The sequence below is a fragment of the Ixodes scapularis genome, unplaced genomic scaffold (assembly GCF_016920785.2).
Source record: "Ixodes scapularis isolate PalLabHiFi unplaced genomic scaffold, ASM1692078v2 PGA_scaffold9__187_contigs__length_104089568, whole genome shotgun sequence".
Taxonomy (NCBI): Eukaryota; Metazoa; Arthropoda; class Arachnida; order Ixodida; family Ixodidae; genus Ixodes; species Ixodes scapularis.
Window position 1 is genome coordinate 94,458,055 of NW_024609884.1, and position 23,597 is coordinate 94,481,651.

A 23,597-nucleotide genomic window follows, 5' to 3' on the forward strand; every position below is an offset into this window, starting at 1 on the left:
TTGCATGGCCGGGGTGGCATGCCCCGGCCACGACCAGCTGAAGAGGCAACGGAGGTGCTGGGCAGAGTGTCTTTCAACTCTCCCCCTTCCGGCCCCTTGGGTATACTGGGGGAGCAGCACGAGGGTTGTGCCGCTCTTTCGAAGAGGAGGTCCCCTCCGAGGAGGTCGGGCGGGAGTTTCGCCCCATCTACCCGGGAGAAGAGCGCGATGTGCGGACAGGTACGGCAGTTGCTGGCCTGTCTGGAACCAGCGAAGCAGCCCGTGCACTCCCTCCAGGAGGAGGGGGGCACTGCTGCCCCAGCTGGGGGGTTGGGGCCCTGAGGGCTGCCTCCAGAACCTCAGGTGAGACCGGGATAGCTCTCGATTCCCAACATGGCACAAGACCCCTGCACGCCACGTCGGCGTAGGATCCCTTCGACATAAAGGAATACCAAGAAAATTGACATCTTGACAGAGATGATCCAATTTATAAACGACAACATTGAATAATAAAAGGAAAAAGAGAAAGGGAAAAGAGAGGAAGAAAAAGGGAAAGGAAACAACCACTTCAATGGTTCTGAAGTAAACTGAGCTGTCTTGGGAGGCGGACGGGCACCCATATTTCATCGGTGTCCATAACACCCAACTTTCTTTTATTTAATGAAACAAACCATAAATATCAAACCCGTGCAATCATCAAAAAGGGGGGTGCCGTCATTACAAGCATACAGGACTACGAGTATGTCACAAACTGTCCTGTAACAAGAGGAAAAGAATCCAAGCCGAAAAATGACGACCACTATCCACGAGTTGGATTCACAAGGCGCAACCCACAAGCTGCAATACATGGGATGAAACATGCTTGGAAGACCTTAAAGTTACAAAATAGGAAGGCACGGACTAGTTCCGGGGCCTTAGGCTTCCCTTTAACTTACACTTTTTAAAGCATGCAATAGAAGACCCTGACAATAATTAGGGGGGTGCAGACCAGTGCTGCATCCCAGGGCTTCTGATTAGCTTTCAGAAAGGCTGGAACGAAACTAATCCAGCCTATGTTATTTTCGATAGGACGCCTAAATTGTTTGGGCAAACACAACGAAATAAAATGGATATGGGTGCCATATGGGGCCACACTGGTGGCTCAGGGGGAGAAGAATAGAGAGGAACCTAACCTTCATCAAGAACTCTTCCTTCTCCATATATCACAGAGAATACCAACATAATTAACTGATTTAAATGACAATAATCCATATTAATAGAAAGAAAAAAAAACTAAAGATAGAGTCGATACTTAAAAGTAAACACTATAAAGGAAGGAGGGGAATAAGGGAGTAAATTATTAGTCCATTATGCCTGATGAACATCTCTCGGCCTGGCATTCAGTACAACTCAGCATATATAGAGATGGATAAAAGCATTGTTGCGTTCAGAGATGAATTCAACATTGTTATGAAGGCATTGTTGCGTTCGGCGTGGCGGATGAAGCGGCCTGGGCCGGTTTGCTCATCTTGCGGCCGCGGCTGCGGCCAGGAGGGATTTTTACATCAAGTGACCAGCTCCATGGGGACAAGGAAGTACCTAGCGTCCCTGCCTAATGGCGGAGAGAACCGCGTCGCTTCAAGCACAAAAGCCTAATTTCGCTCGCAGAAACTGATTGCAGGGACTTTCAACTGGAGTCTAATTGACCGCCTCTTTATACTGTAGGAGCGGCAGGTAAAGTTACGGCCAGGTTTTCTTGTTTTCTCTTGTTTTCTCTGCCACTTTATCGTACCCGCTTCACGCTAGAACCCATCAATGATGTTTTCAAAAGAGTAAAAAAAATGGGCGTGCCTCCTTCAACCAAAACGTTCTTCTTCAAATTGCATACATCAACCTTACCAGTAAAAACTTACCTCCAGCAAAAAGGAATATTTGTACCGTGGACTGTTAATTGCAGACTCTGTAACAAGCCAGAAACCATAGAGCACTGTTTTATTTATTGCAACGACGCATTTTTATTTTGGGACGTTCTGCAACGCACGCTAAAAAAAGATAATTACGCTTCCACCCGTTCGCCGAGAACGAAACCGTCCCGTACGACATGTTCGCTCTGTTGGGATTACATAGCCTATGGAAATGTCGAATGATTGATAGACATGCAGAGACCCCGTACAACGAAATCGCTTTTCCTGAACCAGAGTGGTTTGCCTTGTTCGATGCATGTCTAGGTCTACCAGATTTCTGAAAAACTCTATTGACGATATATCCCTTTGGAAACATTGTAGTATACTTGTCGGAATTTTTGTGTTTAAATTTATCACACCTACTGGCCACATGTACAAGATGCCAAATATAAGGTGCGTGTGCGACATGGGTATGTAAATACGGTGTGAAAGTGAATGTTTCGTAAGTGTATACACCCCTAAGTATCAACATGTTATGTCACTTGTAAAAATTTTCCATGCATTAAAAAAAAAAAAAAAAAAAAAAAACTTCTGTTGTGGTCGAGAGGTTAAAAGGTTATTCACACGAGGGAGAAATCCCGGGGATTTCTCCCCGGCACGCGCGCATCACGAGATGGAAGCGCGAGGCCTTTGCACATCCCAAAACCTGACGTTTTCGTCGTGGGATGCGCTTGCCGGGGAGAAATCCCCGGGATTTCTCCCTCGTGTGAATAACCTTTAAAGCGCCGGTACTTGTCGTCGCGGCGCGAAAGTTCCGGGTTCAAATCGCGCTAGGGACTTCTCTTTTTTTTTTTTTTTTTATTTTGCGCGTGTCTTACTTTTTAACTGTGATCCTTTTTTGGAAATCATTCACTTGCACTACTGCGCCTTACACGCTTTTACTGTTAGTCCCACCTGTTCAATCGAAACACCGGGAAGAAGAAAAAAAAAGATCAACGCAAGTTAACGCGCTAATACAATGCAAACACCTAAAATGACTTTGGATCAAGAAATGGAATTAATTATAATTAATTCCATTTGTTGATGCAAAGTCATTTTAGGTGTTTGCATGAGAGAGAGGGTTTGCGATGGTCGACGCCTGATTCATTTTTGCATTTGGTCGTGATCGTCTGCTATTCTAACTAAAATTCAACAAGTAATGAGTTAATATTACAAAACGATTGCCACAACCAAATGTAAAGAGTATAAATATACTTTTTATCTCATTCCATGCAAGTAAAAGTATGATCTCTTTTAGTTCGGTTTTACTACTTTCTCAGACGTTTGACCCACTGCCTTGCCTGTAGGATTTCGCTCAATCAATGTATCCACAGCTGCTAGTCTTTTTTTTTTTTTTTGCTTGTTTTGGATTTTTTTTAATTGCTACAACTGCAGTTTTAATTAGTCCTAAATAGGCGTCTCTTGTTATTGAAAGGAATCGTAGCAAGAGCGCTATTTGAAAACAGATAAAATTGTAAATGCTGGGGAAAGGATGCTTGTTTCGGCTCCGCTTGTGTGAAAGCCATGCTGATGCTGTTAGCTTGGTTTCCTTTTAATGAACATTATGAAATGATTGTGTTAGCGCGTTAACTTGCGTTGATCTTTTTTTTCTTCCTCCCCGTGTTTCGATTGAACAGATGGGACTAACAGAAAAAGCGTGTAAGGCGCAGTTGTGCAAGTGGATGATTTCCAAAAAAAGGAGCACAGTTAAAAAGTAGGACACGCGAAAAATAAAAATAAAAAATAAAAAAAAGAAGTCCCTAGCGCGATATGAACCCGGAACTTTCACGTCGCGACGACAAGTACCGGCGCTTTAACCTCTCGACCACAACAGAAGGCGCGAGGCGCGTTGCCTCGCGGAGGTATATAAAAATACTGCTACCGCTTTTATCTCGTGCGGTTATTTTGGCTCCTATTTTCCCTCCCTGGCCGTAACTTTACCTGCCGCTCCTACAGTATAAAGGGGCGGTCAATTAGACTCCAGTTTAAAATCCCTGCAATCAGTTTCTGCGAGCGAAATTAGGCTTTTGTGCTTGAAGTGGTGCGGATCTCTCCGCCATTAGGCAGGGACGCTAGGTACTTCCTTGTCCCCATGGAGCTGGTCACGTGACGTAAAAATCCCTTCTGGCCGCGGCCGCGGCCGCAGCCGCAAGATGAGCAAACCGGCCCTGATCTATAAAACATATACCAAACGAAGGACAAAACCGTCAAGATAGCACTTATGTAGCTTTAGTCTTTCCCTTGAAAGCACCAATAAAACTGGACTTCATAATAGTAGAATTAATCTTTCTTACAACACACCATCTTAAAAGTCTCTTCAGACTTTAACAAGGTCCATACAACAATGAAAAGGAAAACTCCATCAAAATAGCATTCCGTATAAAGCTTTGAACTAACCTTCTAAGGACACCACCGAAATAGTATTTCGTACGAAGTTTACAAATAATCGTAGAAAACACCAGTAAAATAGTACTTCTTACCACTAAAAGTAATCTCCTTTGCCTAACACCATCTTAAACTTATTTCTAGCTTTCAACATAGTCCCATTTTTAAAACTGCTTAGCTCTAATCAAAAATCAGATCACAGAGTAGTAATAACCCAGACTCACAGACTTGTGTCTGTGAGTCTGGGCATTCAAACGTGAATGTATATTAAGGCCACGGTCCCACTGAATGTGGCAGTTTAGGTACTTTTTAGCAGGTCATTACTCATCTCCTTTTAAATACTGTTTTGTGGGATTGATGTCATTCGAAAGGCAATGCAGTCCTCTTTTATTTAATATTATGTGTGTGTTGGTTTTTACTGTTCATGCGCATTTGTAGCGTTGCGAATATGATGTCGCGGACCCTCACTTGCTCCGCTAGTTCATGTTTTATGAACGATCCATTAAAGATAACACGGTTCCAATATAGCAGTTTTGTTAAGATGATGTCGGAGCAGAATGTAACGATACACTTTTTTGGTATTTGCACTACTTTGTTTTTTTCATCCCTCCAAACATTGCCCTAAAATTGACATATTTCAGCACAAATATGTTTTTAATGACAAGCGCTAGGACAATGAAATTAGCTACAGATGTAGTGCTTATTATTGGTAATATTCAGAAACAAAATTTAATGTTGTGTAAAATTTATTTGTTTAGATATTTTATATCAAACGTCGCACTTTTTGGTGCTTCGAGTCATGGTACTTCAAATGCCGCTGAGGAAATAATTAAACTATGATAAAATCTTTAATAACATTTAGAGCTACAATGGTTGCCCAAGAGGTGGACGATGGCTTTTTTTCATTTTCAAAGTCATAACGCTCCAGGAGCCCTTCAAACTTACCTGTTTTTGACGCATATCTTTTTTTGACATCAAACAGATTTATTGGCATCTAATAACATTTATTGTTTGAAATAGATATACATTGCAATTATTAAATTTTCACAATGATATTGCTTTGGTTTTTTAATAGGTGTAGAGCTTAGATAATTTTAAAAAACAATTTAAAAGTGTTTGGGTGTTTTGTTGCGCTGCCTGGCGGATGGCAGACAAACTGCTGATTTCTAATGTTCCAAAACTTTTCGAGGGCGGCGTTGTCGTCTGTATCATCATCAATCTCCGCGTCTTTTTACCTTCACATTAAAAAAATATATTGGAAGATTTACTATCGATAAATGAATGGTTTAAGTAGTGAGTTAGGTTAATAAATCTAAGACAAATAATTACACAAGCGTAGCGTGATATAATGTGTTCATTATTCGATATGATTGTAATCAATAAACAATAAAGACGAAGAGGAAAAGAATACAACCGAGTTCACTTCATGCCTAGAGTCACTAAATGAGCTTTAAAGTATCGGCTCTCCGTTCCCCAAAAATTTTTTGGGCGCCGCCATTTTTGGTTTTGTTCAGAGCAAACGCAACGGCCGATCGTCATGATCCAAAGGTACGACTTTCTCAGCATTAGGTGCGGTGCTAGGAAGCTAATGCAATATTGCAATGCTCTGTCGCGGGTTGTTTAAACATTTGTGGGGGACGGAAAAGCGTTTGCTGTAATTTTAGATAAAGCTTCAGATAACTGGCAACCATGATTTTAAGCCACAATATAGCCAGGTGTCGTTACTCTGAACCGTAGCTAATTTACTGGCACAAGCGGGAACAATGAAGAAGAGGCAGGTGTCAAAAGGTAGTGGCTTGTGGAATCCACGGGGCTTACGTCATGGCCCCTCCAGGTATTACAAGCCTCTTGAACAAGAGCATGAATAGTGTCATTAAATAAGCTACGCTTCAGAGTAGCGACACTTGGCCTTATTGTGGGTTAAAATCATGGTTGCCAGTTATTTGGAGCTTTATCTGAAATCACGAAAAAACGCTTTTCCATCCTCCACTTTAAACAGTTTGCGACAAAGCGAAGCAACGTTACATGAGCTTCCTAACACCGAATTTAATGCTGAGGATGTCGCACTTTTGAATCATGACGATCGGCAGTTGCGCCTGCTCTGCACCAGGGTTGGGCAGAAATACTTAAAAATGTATTTGGAAATACAAATACTGGGATACTTTAAAATAGTACCTAAAATACTGATACTGAAATATATCTGTAAAAGTGTATCGCGATACGTATCGGAAATACATTTTAAGTAGAGGCAAAAAGTATTTGGAAATACAAATACAGGAATACATTTTAGGGAGGGCAGAAATACAAATACAGAAATACTGATACTGCAATACATTTTGCAAATTTATTTGAGAACAAATTAGATGAAGCTTGGAGTTGGAAGTGGAAGTTTTTGATCCTGAAATTACTTTCCCGTAGGCTTGGCACTTTGCCTTGAAGGTAGCGATTTCGGACGACGAGGAGTTTTCAATGTGCTCAGAAAAAAACGTTCCATCAAGGACTGACCGTCGTACCTCCCCTGACATCCTGTCTGTCAGACAAGGGATGCGAAAAGACTTCGACCTCTAAATAAATCCTCTGTCATCCTAAATCCCATCAAAACGTCACCACGCCCCTGTCAACATTTATCACATGACGTGACGGTGGAATGAACTGGTATTCTTTATCTGTAGGTGTGGCCTTGAACATGAAACTTTAACACACTGCTGTATGAAAGGACAATACATACTTTCGTTGTAGGTTATCTCGTTAAAGATCGTGCAGGATTTTCGAGAATGGTGGACCACCTGAAACATTTGGAACACATGTTTTATCTTCTGTTACGGTTGGAAAAACGATGCGGTGGCATCCCTGTTCTGAAGGTGCTTCCTGCCGACCCTCCGCCACCGACGCATGGATTGCAGTCATCAAGTTTCGCCTTGCATACTCCAAATAGAGACCTCGTAGATTGCGACCTGATATTGCCGGCAGAGGTGCGAGCTCTCCGAGAAACAGCGCGCTCGAGACGAGTCGCAGGTGTACGAAGTCTGGGTCGGCACAGCGAGGCCACGTCTGAACTCCTTCCTGGGTTTTGAATCACCAGAGCAGCGGGTCACTTTCACGTCGGCTGATGACGTACCCTTAAGCCGTGCAATATTACGGGCGCAGCCGCAGGCGCTTTCGAATATGTGTTGAACCTCACTGCGTGAGTCATCCTACTATTTCAAGTCAACCACCGCCAGGCTCTTGCTGCAACAGAGTGTGACTCAGCTTTGCCGGCCGGATGTACTGCGTACGCTAAGGCAAGAGAGACGGCTAGCAGCGGGCATTGGATGTCAGCAAATAATAACTCAAGAAATTCCTACCTAAGGACCTGCGGCAGAAGATGCTCTGACTCCACTCCTGGCACGCCACCTAGTTCGAGTCCCCGACTACGCAACACTTGTCAGAAGGGAGAAGAGGACGCATAGGAAAATAGTTTGGAGAATCGGAAGGAACCTTGGTCAGTATGGTAACAATTCCCCACCACCTCCTTGGCCCTGGTGCCCTCGGAAGTAAAAAAAAAAAATGCGTTGGATTTTCTTTCCGGGGGGGGGGGGGAGTATTTCTCAAGAAATGTAACGAAATACATTTCACCCTGATTGTATCGCGATACAAAGGAGCACTCAAAATGTATTCCGATACAGGAATACAGATACTGGCGAAAAAAAAATGTATCGCGATACAGAAATACAGATACGAAATGTATTTCTGAAATACTATCGCGATACATTTGTATCGCGATACTGCCCAACCCTGCTTTGCACAAGCACCAAAATGGCGGCGTTTACAACACTGTCGGGGAAGAGAGTGCCGATACTCTAAGCGCCGCTCATTTATTGGCTCTAGTTCCCGCGAAACTCCTTTTCCCTGACTGAAACTGAAACTAAATACGAATAATACACCATTATTATAGCTTATTTAGTTATAACCAACTACACATAATGAAAGGAGGAAGCGGCCGGGTAGGAGAAACGCGGGTTTTATGTGCTACCGTTCTAACCGTCTCAAAAGAGAGAACGCGCGAGCTTTCGCTGTTTTAAAAAAGGCATCCAAAGAAAAGAGGCGGCACGCTGTGTTCTTTGTTATTATGCGTCTAATTGCAAATTGTTGTGTGTATGTTTATACAGCCGGAAGTTAGTCTGCCTTAGTGGGCGTCTGGTGCCTCAGCTGTAGATGAGTAATTTAGCCAGTGCGGTACGACCGCAAACCTGGGGTCTTTAACGTGCACCACGCAGTAGGCATACACGACCGCACGCCGGTACGATGCTCTGCCAGATCGAAACGGACAGGGACGGGGTGGGTTCTGCAGCGCGAGCTTTCGCTCCAAGTGCTCCGAGCTGGTGTGCGCTAGACCATGCACTCGGCCCCCCCCCCCCCCCCCCCCCCCCCCCTTGTGCGTCTAATTTATATACAGGTATAAGTATTTGAAGATCGACGATGGACGTCGATCGTCTCGAGGTAATGTAACGTAATAACATTATAGAAATAATAAATTTGTTGAAGGACTGAACCACTCAATTTTTCAATTCTTGGATTGCAATATGGCGGCAGCCTATTGTACTTACTGTTGATGAAGAGCAATATGAGGTGACGAGGTAATGATTAAATGATGAGGCTCTATAAGGACGACGATTTTAGTGGGTGTCGAACCACAACGTACTGTGCGAGACTTGTTTCAAGTATCGTGTACCCAAAGACTTTCTTCATCCGCAACAGAATATGGTAGAATCAATGAGGATGCTGCTTTACAACTGTACGTGGAACAGGAAAACTGCACTGTGCAGAAGTGCGGCTTATTCGTTAATATGAGGGACGGATTTCTAGCAGCATTCCCTGATTGACTACTTGGAACAAATGGTCTCGTTGACGTAAAGTTTCCCCGTTCCAAAAGATTATTGGAGCCTACTGAAACCGCAAAGGAGTATGAGCCGAAAAATAAGAAAAAGGAGCCTGGTGTGAAAGGTCCAAATCACCACCATAGCTTGTACTACCAAATACAAGGGCAGTTACACAATACACAAGGAGAGTTTTGTGATTCAGTTATATTTACACTCAAGGGCATTGATATCCAACGTATTCAGAGGGATGACACCTTTTGGTCAACCAACATAGAGCCTTTTCTACTCAAGTTTTACATGGAAGGCCCGACTTCCGCCGAAATTCCTCACGTAGACGAGTTGTCCGACCGAATAAGCTGCCATTACTCTCTCCGATCCATGGGAATCTCTCGATCTTCGTTCGTAGACCATAGTATCGTGAGATCGAAGGGTGTTGCTCTTCGTCCGCCGAATATTGCTTCGGCGGTTTTTTTCACCGCGTAATATGAGACCGTCGCGTGCTGCTGGAACAAGAACCTGGCGATTCTTCACTAAACTGCTTCTTCCGTAAGCTTCAAAAGGGCATTTTTCCGTTTCGCACACCATCTGTTCTGCTTGCCTGTTAGTTGCAGGATGGTATGGTGCACTAATGTGATGACTGATGCCGTTTTTTTTTTTTTTTTCTTTCTTCAAAAACTTGTTTATTTTATTTGAAGCAAGATTTGACGCGTTATCAGAGAAAAGTTTTTTGTTTTTTTTTCGGTAGGGCAAAAGTAGGTAAAAGAGACCGGTAGAACGTCAATGACGTGTTTGGACGTCGTGGCAGGCATCGTGTAAACTTCCAGCCACTTAGAGTACGCATCGACCATGACTCCGCAGATGCGGATACGTTTCGCCACCCACCGACTGAATAGTGGATCGTTTTCAGTTTCTGTTCATGATGGCGTTAGACTCAAGGAAGACTTCGAGTCTTTCCAGAAAGTTTCTGCGAACTATAATGTAACAACCTTTACAACATCTTCCGGACCCCGTGAAACGAAATATTTCGTGACGTTATTTTAGTCGTCATTAAAATGGTGAGGTAAGTACCGTAAATCGCGAAGCAGTTTACTTGACGTCCGCTTCCACTGTTGTCTTGGAAGATTGAGTCTACTGAGCGTGCATTCCTGCAGAAGAAATTTTCATTGATAGAATATTGACACGTCAATCAACATTTTATTCCTTCTTGGTAAGATTTATTGCGAAAGCCCGTTACAACCGCCGAACCGCATCTCCCTATATCAGAGAACAATTCATACCCAGCCTGACATTCTCGCATACATCCGTTTGCTGGGCCACGCTAGTTGAGCCAGCTGAGCACAAATGGCAAGGGCCCGAGCAAGGCCACGAGGGGAAGGTGATGGTGCTCGAGCCATCCCACTGTGAACCAATGTTTCGGCCACCCCACGGGTGCGTGTCGCCATCTATTGGTTGAACTAACGCCTTGTTCAAGATGGCTGCCGTGGGACCGCAGCCTTAATGAGGTTAAAATACTACACATGCAATATTAACTGCAATAGTCCAGACTCACAAAAAGCTGAGTCTGTGAGTCTGGGTATTCAAACTCATGGAGTTTTGGATAAAATGTCAATAAAGGTAGGCTGAAATCTGAACATAAACAATAGACTAGATAACTTTCCGAGGGTGAAACTCGCGGCTCTTTGGTCCTTGGGATTGAGCATTCAGAACTGCTAGGCCCGCGCTCTCAATGGTAACAATCATCTCTAGCTTTGTACACTCTTCCTTCCGCCATTATGGACTAGTCGAACAATACATCATAATTTAATCATAGTCCCATAGCAGCAAACAGTATTAGCAAATAAGCCATTCTCACGAGTATTACTGTATAAAATGTTTCTGTATAAAGTGTATATAGACTTTATACAGACGTATATATGGGTGATTTCATCTCAACTCAGGCACGGATTTAGGGTCGAATTTTTAATTTTGACGAAATATATGTTTTGGGGCAATTCCTATAATAAAAGAAGACGCAAACGGTTATTTCGTCGGATTTTTTGTTCTCAAGTTATGGACCGTTGAAGCGGTCAAGGTGGAAATTGATGTTTTTCCAGCCTATCGGAGGTGCCATATTTCATTCCATCCCTTTTCCCTACATTTTACGCTACATCAATATAACTTTTTGGGAACACTCTAGACATAGGCTTTTTCATGCTAATTAAGCGTCTAGGTCATAACATTCTTAATGAATTTTTTTTTTTATTTGTCAAACCGCCTCTCTGTGACGATATTGGACGAAGTTCAGCAAGCTGTGCTGTGTGACCTAATCAACATATTTTTATGATCTTTATATCAACGTAAAGCACCAATTATGCTCTTTCTTTTGAGTATAATTTTAATATTTTGCCATAAGTATATAATGCGCTACATCAGCCTGAAAAACGAATATTTCGAAAAACTAGCAAGTTTGGAGTCGATTTTCTAAAAAAACCCACTTTTTATTTTTTTTCACTTTTTATTCACAGTTATTTAATATAGTAGTCTATCAGGAACTACCAACAGAAATTGTAATATATTGTTTGTATGGCCGCTATTAAGACTCGAATCTCGTGCGTGTTTGTATGGCTGCTGCTTTTCCAGAATCCTTTCTGGAAAAGCAGCAGCCACTATACATTGATTAAATATCTTAGTAAGAATCGGTGCAAGGATGTGAACTACGTGCTTCACGGGTTTTATTTGTAAGCCGTCGATATCGCAGCTATTACTGTTTTTTATATTTTTGATTACTGTTATCACCTCTTCCTCGGTAACAGGATGCAAAAACATAGATCTGTCATTTTGTAGATTTACATAATCACAACATGTGCCAGGCGAGTCATCGCCGACAGCCAGGCTTGTAAAGAAATCATTAAATGCGTCAGCTAATTGTCTTCCGGATAATTGCTTTCCACTGACTTGCAGTTTTGAAAGAGGGGCATGTGAGGAACCGCGATGGAGGACTGTATTTAATCTAGACCACATAACGTCACGCCTACAGTTCTTATCGTTTATAAATGAGGAGTGATATTCCGTTCGCGCTCATCGTAGTTTCTTTGTTATTTTGTTCAGGTACTGCTTGAAAATGATCAAATCATCGGGTGCGCGAGTATTAAAAAATTTCTTATTCAAGTTATCTCTTATTTTCATTTCCTTCCGTAATTCTCGAGTGATCCACGGCTTACGAATTTTTCCAGTTAGCCTACGCACTTTTACAGGGAAGTGAGTACAATATAAATGTTTAAAACTGCTCAAAAAGGTATTATAAATCTCGTTTGGCTCTTTTAAATTGCTTATATAGCTCCAATTTGTATGCAAGATTGCATCCCAGAACGCATTAAGTGCCGTCTCTGTAATTGATTGATAAGGTATTTCGGATGATTTGTTTACTGCTGGCCCATTTTTTTCAACGTAAAGAAACACAGGAAGATGGTCACTAATGAAACACGATATAGCTCCCGCTTCATAATTTGAATGGACACAGTTTGTAATGAACAGATCAAGGACGGATAGACAATCCGCTGTGACCCTTGTTGGTACGTTAATCACATTAACGAAACCATTTGATAATATAAGAGTGTCAAAATCTCTGGCTGACGGGCTATCATTAGCCATATCTATATTAAAATCCCCTCCTGCAATTAAAAGTTTTCCAGTTTCGGCCACAGATGCAAGAAATTGATCGTAGAATTCAAAAAATTTTAAAACATCTCCGTTTGGTGGTCGATAGCAAACAGAAAACACTCTCTGGCCCGAACACAGCGAAAGCACTTCATAATCAGGAGTAATTGCACTGTAACAATCAAGCAACGTGCACTCAGTACTATTGTAAAGTAGCAACGCAACCCCGCCACCTCGACTGCTGGTCCTGTTTAAATAATAGGTTCTATAGTTCGGCAATCCAAAAACATCAAAGTCACTTGTGCTCCAAGTCTCGGTTAGCATAATAACGGAAAATTGAAACGAAAATTCAGTAAAAAACTCTTCTAAACACAAAAATTTGTTTCTTACCGACCTAGTGTTTAAATGTATACATTTCAATGAAAGGGGTGAAAATCGAGGTACAAGCCCATTCACATCATTCGGCAAATAATAACGGTGTTGGTTCATTTATAAGTTTCCCCTCAAACGTCAGTACAATTTATTCATTTAATCTGATCAAGGTCATTGTTGGTTCTTATGTGAATAGGACGTGCTCCTTCAGTTTTCGGAACTAGAACTTTTCCATTTGTGCACCATGTGAAGGCATAGCTTTTTTCCTTAGCCCGATCTTTCGCCGCCCGAAGAAGCTCTCTATTGTAGCGGGTTAAGTTTTCCTGAATGAAAATCCGCTGGGAACTGTTCTTAAAATTGTTTTTGCGCTTCAGCCACGCGTCCCTGCTCTGTTGTTTCATAAAATGAACGATTATTCCAGGCACCAGCCCTTGTTTCGCGGGCAACCTATGAGCAGATACAACGTCAGACTCCGTTAGATGAGGGAGCTCAAGTTTATCGGCCACCTCATTTAGTATGAAAAGCAGGTTCTCACCCTGTGTCATAGTAATCCCGTGGACTTCCGAATTGAGCCGTCTGCTTCGAAACTCGAGCTCATTCACCGCCTGCTGGAGCTGATCCCTTATCGCTCTGTTTGTTTCATCCTTCTGCTCCAATTCTTTCACTTTCTTGTTTAGGTCTTTAATTTCAGTCGCTTGGTGTTTCAATTGTTTTTCAAGTTCATCGAACCCATTCGACACGTGCTGTACGGACTGTTCCATGCGGTCTACTTTTTCGTTTAGACTGGGTAGACTGTCCAGCTTCTCGTTGATAGACGCAAGAAGAAATTTTACATCTAGTTCACTCTGGCTGTCCTCGCTGCCGCTAGCGCGGGATGCACTGCTCCTGCATTGTGGACACCGCCACGACTTCCTTGCGGCTTCATTTTCTCCGGAAAAAGACTTCTTAGTAACTCCGGCACATGCCAAAATGGTAGGTGTGTGTACATTCGCTCTACCGCACCCTCTTCTTCCTCGGGAACAGCCAACTGACACGTGAAGCAAGTGTTTGACATGCTCTTACAGAGAACGGGCTCAAGACTAACAAAATAACAATTCCGGTGGCAGCGGCAGCAGCAACATGGGTTAGCTGAAGGTAAAACGTCCGGACTACCAACCTTTAACAGGCGTTTTTGTCAGATGTGTTGACTGGATGCTGCCGCCGCTGCCAAATGACTGCCCGCGGGAAACTCGCTGCTTATCTGCTCCGAGAGTAGTGATACACGACCGCACACCGGTACGGTGCTCATTCAGATCGAAACGGGCAGGGCTGATGATTGAACCCTACCTAGGATCCCTGAGCTCTGCAGCGCGAGCTTTCGATCCACGTGCTCCGAGCTTGTGTGCGCGAGCTTTCTGCCCTTGCTAACACAAGTGTGAAGGCATGCGCAACCAAAGAACTACGGAAGCCAGTGAGCTTGCAGAGAAGGTGGAGCTTCTAGTCACAGCTTAAAGGCCGACGTACAACCTCGGTTTTCTGCAAGGCAGAATATCCTCTTAGCGCTACTCCTCTCCTAAGCTGCAAGAAAAGTCAAGTTTGGGGTAAGGTAAAAAGTGGAGAGGATACAGGAAAGAAGGAAGCGGGCAAAAGTGGAAAGCGCAAAGAGTACTATCGGGGAAACAAATGGCTCCAATCCAGGCGGTGGAGGTGGTTGGTCAGCGAAGCTCTGGTATCACCTGCAACGATTGCTTATTGCACTATACGTGAAATGCCGCCGCCGGTCGCAGCACGCTGCCGCTGGTCCTATTGCCGTTTCTTTTCCCTTTGCCGCTCCTAGTATTCACGCTGCTCCTCGGGAGTCATAACTATGCGTGGCCTATTTATCGCGGTGCTGCAGCAACAATGAAATCAGTTACCATACTCCGCTTCATCTTGCGTTTAAGCGCAGCGGTGTTACGAGCCATCGGAGCCAATCGGAGGCCGTATGAGTGTCACGTGACCTCAGAGAGGGGGCACAGCGACGCGCGGAAAGCGTATCACGGGCCACGTCCACAGAACGGGATTGGCTAAGATAGCTCGTAGCATCCGCTGCGTCCGGACGTAAGGTGAAACAGGCTGTAGGCGGATTCTTCTTTTTTTATATGAAAGGCTAGTGACGTCACTCCCCACGTCGCAAGCCGCTGTCGCCGCGGCAGCAGGCGCCGTTATCATCTATTATGCGGTTCGCACTTCACACGAGGGCTTCCAATGACGTCAACCCCTTTCGAAGCAGCTTCAAACCTAATCTTTACCGGAACGCGTGGGAGGGTGTTCCTATCGCCCACACGCGCCTTATCATGCATCATGTGGTTTTGATGCTTGTTTTGTGGGTTTCTTTATTGAAACGGATACTGAGCTGTATGCTGTATGCCTGGTTTCAAAGGAGATATGCTGTTTCGCCTTCAATTGTTCGCCGAGAGTTTTTCGCTTACAACGACGACACGAAAATTTCCTTGGCTGGTAGACGTATACGGCTTCGCTGTAAAATGAAATGCGAACAGAGAAGCGCGTGGCTCGCGGCTGTGCCCCTGGAAGTGAGCCTAGGGGCGAGGGTGTATGGCCTACTCTGATGTGTTTACGCCCTTCCCTCGGCGCTCCCCAAGCTTCGGCATTGTTCCTCTTAAGGCCCTGTCACACTGAGGCAAGCAACAGTTGGACAACTCTATCCGTCAATACGGGGATGTCGTGTTGCCGGCGACCCTGTCACATCGCGGCAACAACAACAGTCGGGCAACATGTTGCTGCCGCCCGGCAGGGATGTTGCCCGATTTGTTGTCTGACAACCGCTATCTTCGCTCGCTCGCCGCGTGCTGCGAAGAGGAAGCTCGCCGCTAGTAGCAGCATAAACACATCAGAGTAGGCCACGCACCCTCTCCCCTAGGCTCACTTCCGGGTGGCGCAGCCTGTACCGCGAGTTACGCGCTCCTCTGTTCGCATTTCATTTTTCCCCGATAGTACGTCGGTCTTTAACAGTGAACGGAGTATATTTACGATGAGAATTACCCGAGACAGTGGCAAAAAGATAGAAAACTTAGTATAAGAAAAAACAAACACGGAAATTACCGTGTCATTAACCGAGAGACAGAGGGGATATTACGTGGCCATGCCCACTTCCGTGACACTTCGCTCCACATCTGGGGAATACGGACGCCACCTCCTGCGATACAGTGTATCTGAGGCAAGCGTAGAACGTGCCACTAGTGTTCGTGGCGCGTTCGTCCGAACATCTTCGCAGCACGTTCCCTCGTGCTGTTTCTCGGGCACTGCACTTGCAGAACTGTCATGTCCGCGACGGCCGCTTCTTACCGCGTCGTAGTCTTCCAGACTGGCCTAAACTGGCGTCCGCTGGCCTTCGAGAAGCACCCGCCGGCCATCCGCGTGTGCTGCCTGTGCGGAGTGGAGCCCAGGGCGACGCTGGTGCTGCCCTGCTCGCACGCCCTCTGCGAGCCCTGCTTCGCTGCCACCAAGGACAAGGGCCGCGTGTGCCCCCTGGACGGTCACGCGAACGACCAGGACGCCATGGGCAGGCTGCAGCTCCCTCCAGACCAGGTTCTCCGGCTCAGGGCGGCCCGCTGGAACCAGGGCTGCTGCTTCGTCGGTCCGGTCTCGGGGCTCCTGGAGCACTTCGAGGAGCACTGGGCCTTCCACGGGGTCAGCTGCAACAGGTAGACGCGCGTGCTACCGCGTCAGTCAGAGGGATCGTTGGCCTCTTGAAAGCCGCGGTCACACTGCCGCAGTCACACGGCACATACGTCACACAAAAGACACGGTGTTCTCTGCAGACATGATGAGAGAAGGTGGACAGGACTCTAGCACGTTCTGAGCTTCGTGCATATTTATGATTCGAAGACGTCGAACGAAGGTTGTTGTATGTCCAATGGGCGAGGAAGAAAGACACCTCAGAGAGCGTCTGCAGACAGTCCTTTGTATCAAGTATTAGCAGCAGCAAGTCTGCTGACATTGGCTGACGCGTCTGTCTTCCCCGTATGAGGGTCACATTAGTCATACAAAAACTCTCCTTAGACGTGTCTTACATATGTGTGAAGCAGTGCTCCAGAATGTATGAGGCCTTTTCGCAGATACACTTTTTTTATCTTGCCTGCAGTATGGTATAAAAATTCAAAAGCGCAAACACCAAGGAAAAGAAGAGGGGACAGGACAGAGCGCTTACTCCAACTGGAAGTTTAATGCATTCCCCGAGGAAGACATAAAAGAAGAATTAGGTATGTGAAGGTAAAAAAGAAGAAAAAAAATTATTGTTATAGTTTATAGACGCATTAAAAAAATTTTAAACTAAATCTTACCCCTTGACACTACCGAAAAAATGTAATAAAAATTCAGAAATATAAACAAAATCAGTAGGGCAAAGATAAGGTTAGAAAACACTAAAATGACCCGCGTTAAGGAAAAAGGTCGAGGTATCTCATCTCTTTCTCGGACAGCGCTATTGATGGTGCGCTTATGCAAGCTCCCCCGAGAGACAATATGGTTTTCGCTTCATAGAGTTCTCGGGATCTTTTTCTATGGTAATGCTTGAGGATCTTAGTCTGTTGGAATATGGGTGTGCAGTGGCAGTCACGGACATGTATGGCGAGATGTCCCGATGGTGATGATTTCAGAGAAAGGTGATGCTCTCGAAGTCTCACGTTCACACAGCGCCCAGATTGTCCGACGTAGACTTTTCCACATGTGAATGGAATTTCGTAGACTACGTTGATGTTGCAGTTGACGTACTTGTGCGTATGCTTGACGGTGCAGTTGTTGTTATTTTCGTTTTGCGAATTAATCTTAGGACACAATTTTTTTAGTTTGTTTGGAGCTGAAAGTACCACTGGTACTTCATACTTTGAGCCTATCCGTTTGAAGTTGTGTGATATGTTGTGGAAGTAGGGTATCACTGCCGGTCGCGTTTTCTTGCAATTTCGTTGTCCTCTTCCCTTGGGAGTTGTCAGACATTCTGCTGCATCAAACAATAATGAATTGGTGTATCCAGAATCCTGCAGCCTCTGCACTTGTGCTTCGAAACTGCGCTTAGCCGTGTGTTCACAGGACTTGTGCAGGGCCGCTTTGAAGCAGCTCTGCACTATTCCTCTTTTGATGATCTTGGAGTGGGCAGAATCAAAAGGTAGGAGTCTTTTTTTGGACCGTGGTGCATAAGTCCAGCAAGTGTGCGATTTTTCAAAGGACAGTTGTAAATCTAAAAATTGAAGCTTGCTATTAGTAGGTAACTCATGTGTGAATTTGAGTCCTTGAGCTTGTGTCATGAAACTGTTGCTTATGATGTTGAATGTAGCACAATCATATTGGTCAGGTCCGGTGGAAAGTAAAACGAGATAGTCATCGACGTATCTAAAGATACGTGTTACAAGGTTTGTGGGAAGGCTCTGGGCTATTGCCCTGTCACAGGTGGAAAGAAAAATGTCGCATAAGACAGGTGCTACACAGGAGCCAATGCAAATTCCTTTCTTTTGGATGTAAGTACTGCCGCTAAAAGTTACAAAGGTAGATGTGAGGTAGAACCTAAGGAGTTCCATGAAAGATTCGGATGGTATGCCACATTGATTTTGAAATGACACAGTTCCATTAGCCTCTATGCAATCGCTGACTGCTTCAAACATTCTTGCGTGAGGGACCGAGTAGAACAAGTCCTCCACATCAAGGGAGAGTCCAAACTTTACTGTTGAAGCACTTGATTTAAGGTAGTCTATCATAGATTCTGAGTTTGGAATTAGAAAAGGGTCATAGATGTTGAGGCTGTTCAGGTGGCGTAAAAGAAATTGGGACATAGCTCCCTGCCAAGATCCTCGTTCAGTTACTATTACACGAAAAGGGCAACCCTCTTTGTGAGTTTTGGCGGTGAAAAACATTTCCAATTGATCACTTTTAGTAGTGTTTATCTGTTTTCTCAATTGGCTTAGATCTAGCCTGCTGCACAGCTGGAGTGCTTTTGCCTTCACTTTTTTTGGATTGAACCTCTCCAAGCAATTAAAATTCTTGTCTATATAGAACTGGGCTTTATCAAGGTAAATCTCTCTGGTCGTCACAACAAAACCCCCTTCCTTGTCCGATATTAGAAGATTCAAATTTCTTTCTCGAAAGTGATTGACTATACGAGTGAAATGTATCTTCCTGTCGCTTTGAGGGCCAGCTTTTAGTAGTATTTCCATACAGTCAGAAACGCAACTCTGTCGGTTTTCTTCCTGAGCTTTAGAAGCGATATCATGGACGTTTGACACCATATGTATTCCTTGCTGTTGGGGCTCAGTACAAAATTTCGGTCCTTTTTCAAGAACACCTCGTATATCATCCGAAAGGGGCTCGCAGCCTAAGAGCGTAACAGATTCGCCTTTCCGCTGCGTCCTAGATGAACGTAGGTATTTTAGATGAGGGATGTAAGAGCCCCAAAGGAATTCAGTCTTTTGGCTGGCTGTAGTCAGGAAGAACCTGTATCTGGTGACGTGTCCATCATTGGGGATGCCGATGCCGGCAAGGGCGCTGAGACAGGACCGATAAAACCGGACCTGTCGCCACATCTCAGACCGCAAAATCCTGCACATCCTCTTGGCGTGTTGCAGTGATGGTCTTGCATTGCCAAACAACGCACAGACGTCTTGTGGAATCACACTGTGTCTGATGGCAAAAGAGTACAATCTTGCTTGGCAAGTAGAGAAGGCGATGGAATTGACGTAAAAAGAAACACAATCTGCAGAAAATACACACGGAAAAGGGCCCAGTGTAGAAGAAAGATATTGAATCAAAATTAACTGTTGGGCTAGTTGGCTACACATTGTATAAAAACAATACATATGGTGTCAAACGTCCATGATATCGCTTCTAAAGCTCAGGAAGAAAACCGACAGAGTTGCGTTTCTGACTGTATGGAAATACTACTAAAAGCTGGCCCTCAAAGCGACAGGAAGATACATTTCACTCGTATAGTCAATCACTTTCGAGAAAGAAATTTGAATCTTCTAATATCGGACAAGGAAGGGGGTTTTGTTGTGACGACCAGAGAGATTTACCTTGATAAAGCCCAGTTCTATATAGTCAAGAATTTTAATTGCTTGGAGAGGTTCAATCCAAAAAAAGTGAAGGCAAAAGCACTCCAGCGTGCAGCAGGCTAGATCTAAGCCAATTGAGAAAACAGATAAACACTACTAAAAGTGATCAATTGGAAATGTTTTTCACCGCCAAAACTCACAAAGAGGGTTGCCCTTTTCGTGTAATAGTAACTGAACGAGGATCTTGGCAGGGAGCTATGTCCCAATTTCTTTTACGCCACCTGAACAGCCTCAACATCTATGACCCTTTTCTAATTCCAAACTCAGAATCTCTGATAGACTACCTTAAATCAAGTGCTTCAACAGTAAAGTTTGGACTCTCCCTTGATGTGGAGGACTTGTTCTACTCGGTCCCTCACGCAAGAATGTTTGAAGCAGTCAGCGATTGCATAGAGGCTAATGGAACTGTGTCATTTCAAAATCAATGTGGCATACCATCCGAATCTTTCATGGAACTCCTTAGGTTCTACCTCACATCTACCTTTGTAACTTTTAGCGGCAGTACTTACATCCAAAAGAAAGGAATTTGCATTGGCTCCTGTGTAGCACCTGTCTTATGCGACATTTTTCTTTCCACCTGTGACAGGGCAATAGCCCAGAGCCTTCCCACAAACCTTGTAACACGTATCTTTAGATACGTCGATGACTATCTCATTTTACTTTCCACCGGACCTGACCAATATGATTGTGCTACATTCAACATCATAAGCAACAGTTTCATGACACAAGCTCAAGGACTCAAATTCACACATGAGTTACCTACTAATAGCAAGCTTCAATTTTTAGATTTACAACTGTCCTTTGAAAAATCGCACACTTGCTGGACTTATGCACCACGGTCCAAAAAAAGACTCCTACCTTTTGATTCTGCCCACTCCAAGATCATCAAAAGAGGAATAGTGCAGAGCTGCTTCAAAGCGGCCCTGCACAAGTCCTGTGAACACACGGCTAAGCGCAGTTTCGAAGCACAAGTGCAGAGGCTGCAGGATTCTGGATACACCAATTCATTATTGTTTGATGTAGCAGAATGTCTGACAACTCCCAAGGGAAGAGGACAGCGAAATTGCAAGAAAACGCGACCGGCAGTGATACCCTACTTCCACAACATATCACACAACTTCAAACGGATAGGCTCAAAGTATGAAGTACCAGTGGTACTTTCAGCTCCAAACAAACTAAAAAAATTGTGTCCTAAGATTAATTCGCAAAACGAAAATAACAACAACTGCACCGTCAAGCATACGCACAAGTACGTCAACTGCAACATCAACGTAGTCTACGAAATTCCATTCACATGTGGAAAAGTCTACGTCGGACAATCTGGGCGCTGTGTGAACGTGAGACTTCGAGAGCATCACCTTTCTCTGAAATCATCACCATCGGGACATCTCGCCATACATGTCCGTGACTGCCACTGCACACCCATATTCCAACAGACTAAGATCCTCAAGCATTACCATAGAAAAAGATCCCGAGAACTCTATGAAGCGAAAACCATATTGTCTCTCGGGGGAGCTTGCATAAGCGCACCATCAATAGCGCTGTCCGAGAAAGAGATGAGATACCTCGACCTTTTTCCTTAACGCGGGTCATTTTAGTGTTTTCTAACCTTATCTTTGCCCTACTGATTTTGTTTATATTTCTGAATTTTTATTACATTTTTTTGCTAGTGTCAAGGGGTAAGATTTAGTTTAAAAATTTTTTAATGCGTCTATAAACTATAACAATAATTTTTTTCTTCTTTTTTACCTTCACATACCTAATTCTTCTTTTATGTCTTCCTCGGGGAATGCATTAAACTTCCAGTTGGAGTAAGCGCTCTGTCCTGTCCCCTCTTCTTTTCCTTGGTGTTTGCGCTTTTGAATTTTTATACAATGTGTAGCCAACTAGCCCAACAGTTAATTTTGCTGCAGTATGGTGCCTGGAACGCGACTCCGACTGGTGTGCTTACCGCGTCCAAAAAGTGGTCCCTCGCTTTCCGCCTGATGACGTCACGGAAGTGTCATGCTGTCGTCTGTCACGATCCTGGCGGCGGCCCAGCAGCAGTGGTGTATGTGGCTGACGCCTGTTCTGCTGCATGTTGCTGTCCAGTGTGGCAGTCCACAGAAGCTTAGGCAGCCATAGGTTGGGACGCCGTAACGACAGCGACACTCGCGCTCATAGGCCCTCTGCTGGGATCGCGACATGCAACAGCCTGTCGCGATCATCGGCTTTTGTGACGTCATTTGTTGCCACTTCTGGACCACTTTTGATGTATGGGCAGCATACGACGCTATACAGACCACAGTCAGCACGAGTGCGCTAATTTAAACCAAAATGTAAAAACAAAAGGCAGTGAACGTTTTGTTTTTTTAAACCTTGATTGCATTTTTCCACCTCTTTGACTGCAGGCAAGCCTCAACACCCTCTCGGGAGACATGAAGCGCTCGCGCTCAGAAACCAACTCAGCCGCCGCGAGCGTCTCAAGCCTCCTACAGGCAGAGCTGGCCGCCCTCAAAGCCCAACTGGTCGCAGGGCCGGCGGCGTTCCCGTCCCGGCGTCGACGCCGACTCCAGAACCCGCCCCACGAGAACCGAGACATCTCAGCGATGCCCTGTACATGATCGCATCGATTGAGGGTGCCAACGCCTCGCTGGAGAGCGGCGGTTTCGCTCTGACGACCCTCAGCGCGCTTGAAGAGCGCTATGGTCCGTCAGCAACCTGGCATCCCTTTGCGCCCAGGCGTCGCGGTGCTGCCAGACGCTTAGCTGCAGCGACGTCTTCTCGCTAGACGGCTACATGGCGCGGCTAGAGATCCACCTGCGGTGCGTGGACTGCGTAAGTTTTGTGCGTCACTGCTGCAGGCTCTGCAGGGACGCCAACGACGCAGTGGCCCTTCAAGAAGGCGCTGATGGGTGACTATCGCGAGTTCTGGATGCCTACTATAGGGAGCCCAACATTCCGTCCGCCATGTGCGAGATGACGCTGCTCAAGACGGGCTTCTTCTCGGGCCGCACGAGCACACTGGACATCTTCCTGGAGCTGCTGTGTCACGCCTGATGCCGCGTCGCAGGGGACAACCGGTGACGGAGGTTGTGCAAATTTGGACTTATACGAAAATAGCTGAATAAATGTAATTCAATATAGTTTGTGTCGCTCGAACCCGTAGGGGAAAAATCATTTTTGAGATTTTCCGACATTTGTGACTGCTGCAAAATTACATTGTTTGAGCACAAAGCTGTGGCGGGCTAAAAGGGTGGTATGTCGATCGCGTGGATACGAATGGTCCTGAGATTCAAGCCTCTAGCGCAACATAATTTGTTTGTAAAGCCCCTTTATGTGTTTGTGTGTATTACACGCATCAAATGTGTCCAAGCACGGTGTCC

The 23,597-nt window shown here is 44.8% G+C and overlaps 1 protein-coding gene across 1 annotated transcript in view; it reads left to right on the forward strand.

Moving 5' to 3' along the window:
* Nucleotides 1-23,357, forward strand: part of LOC115329262 — a 42,592-nt gene extending 19,235 nt beyond the window's left edge. Inside the window, exons 2-3 of the mRNA XM_029990794.3 lie at nt 16,496-16,836; nt 22,623-23,357. Coding sequence (XP_029846654.1) covers nt 16,496-16,836; nt 22,623-22,653 — 372 coding nt within the window. The 3' untranslated portion in view covers nt 22,654-23,357. The remainder of the gene's footprint in view (nt 1-16,495; nt 16,837-22,622) is intronic.
* Nucleotides 23,358-23,597: the final 240 nt, after the last annotated feature.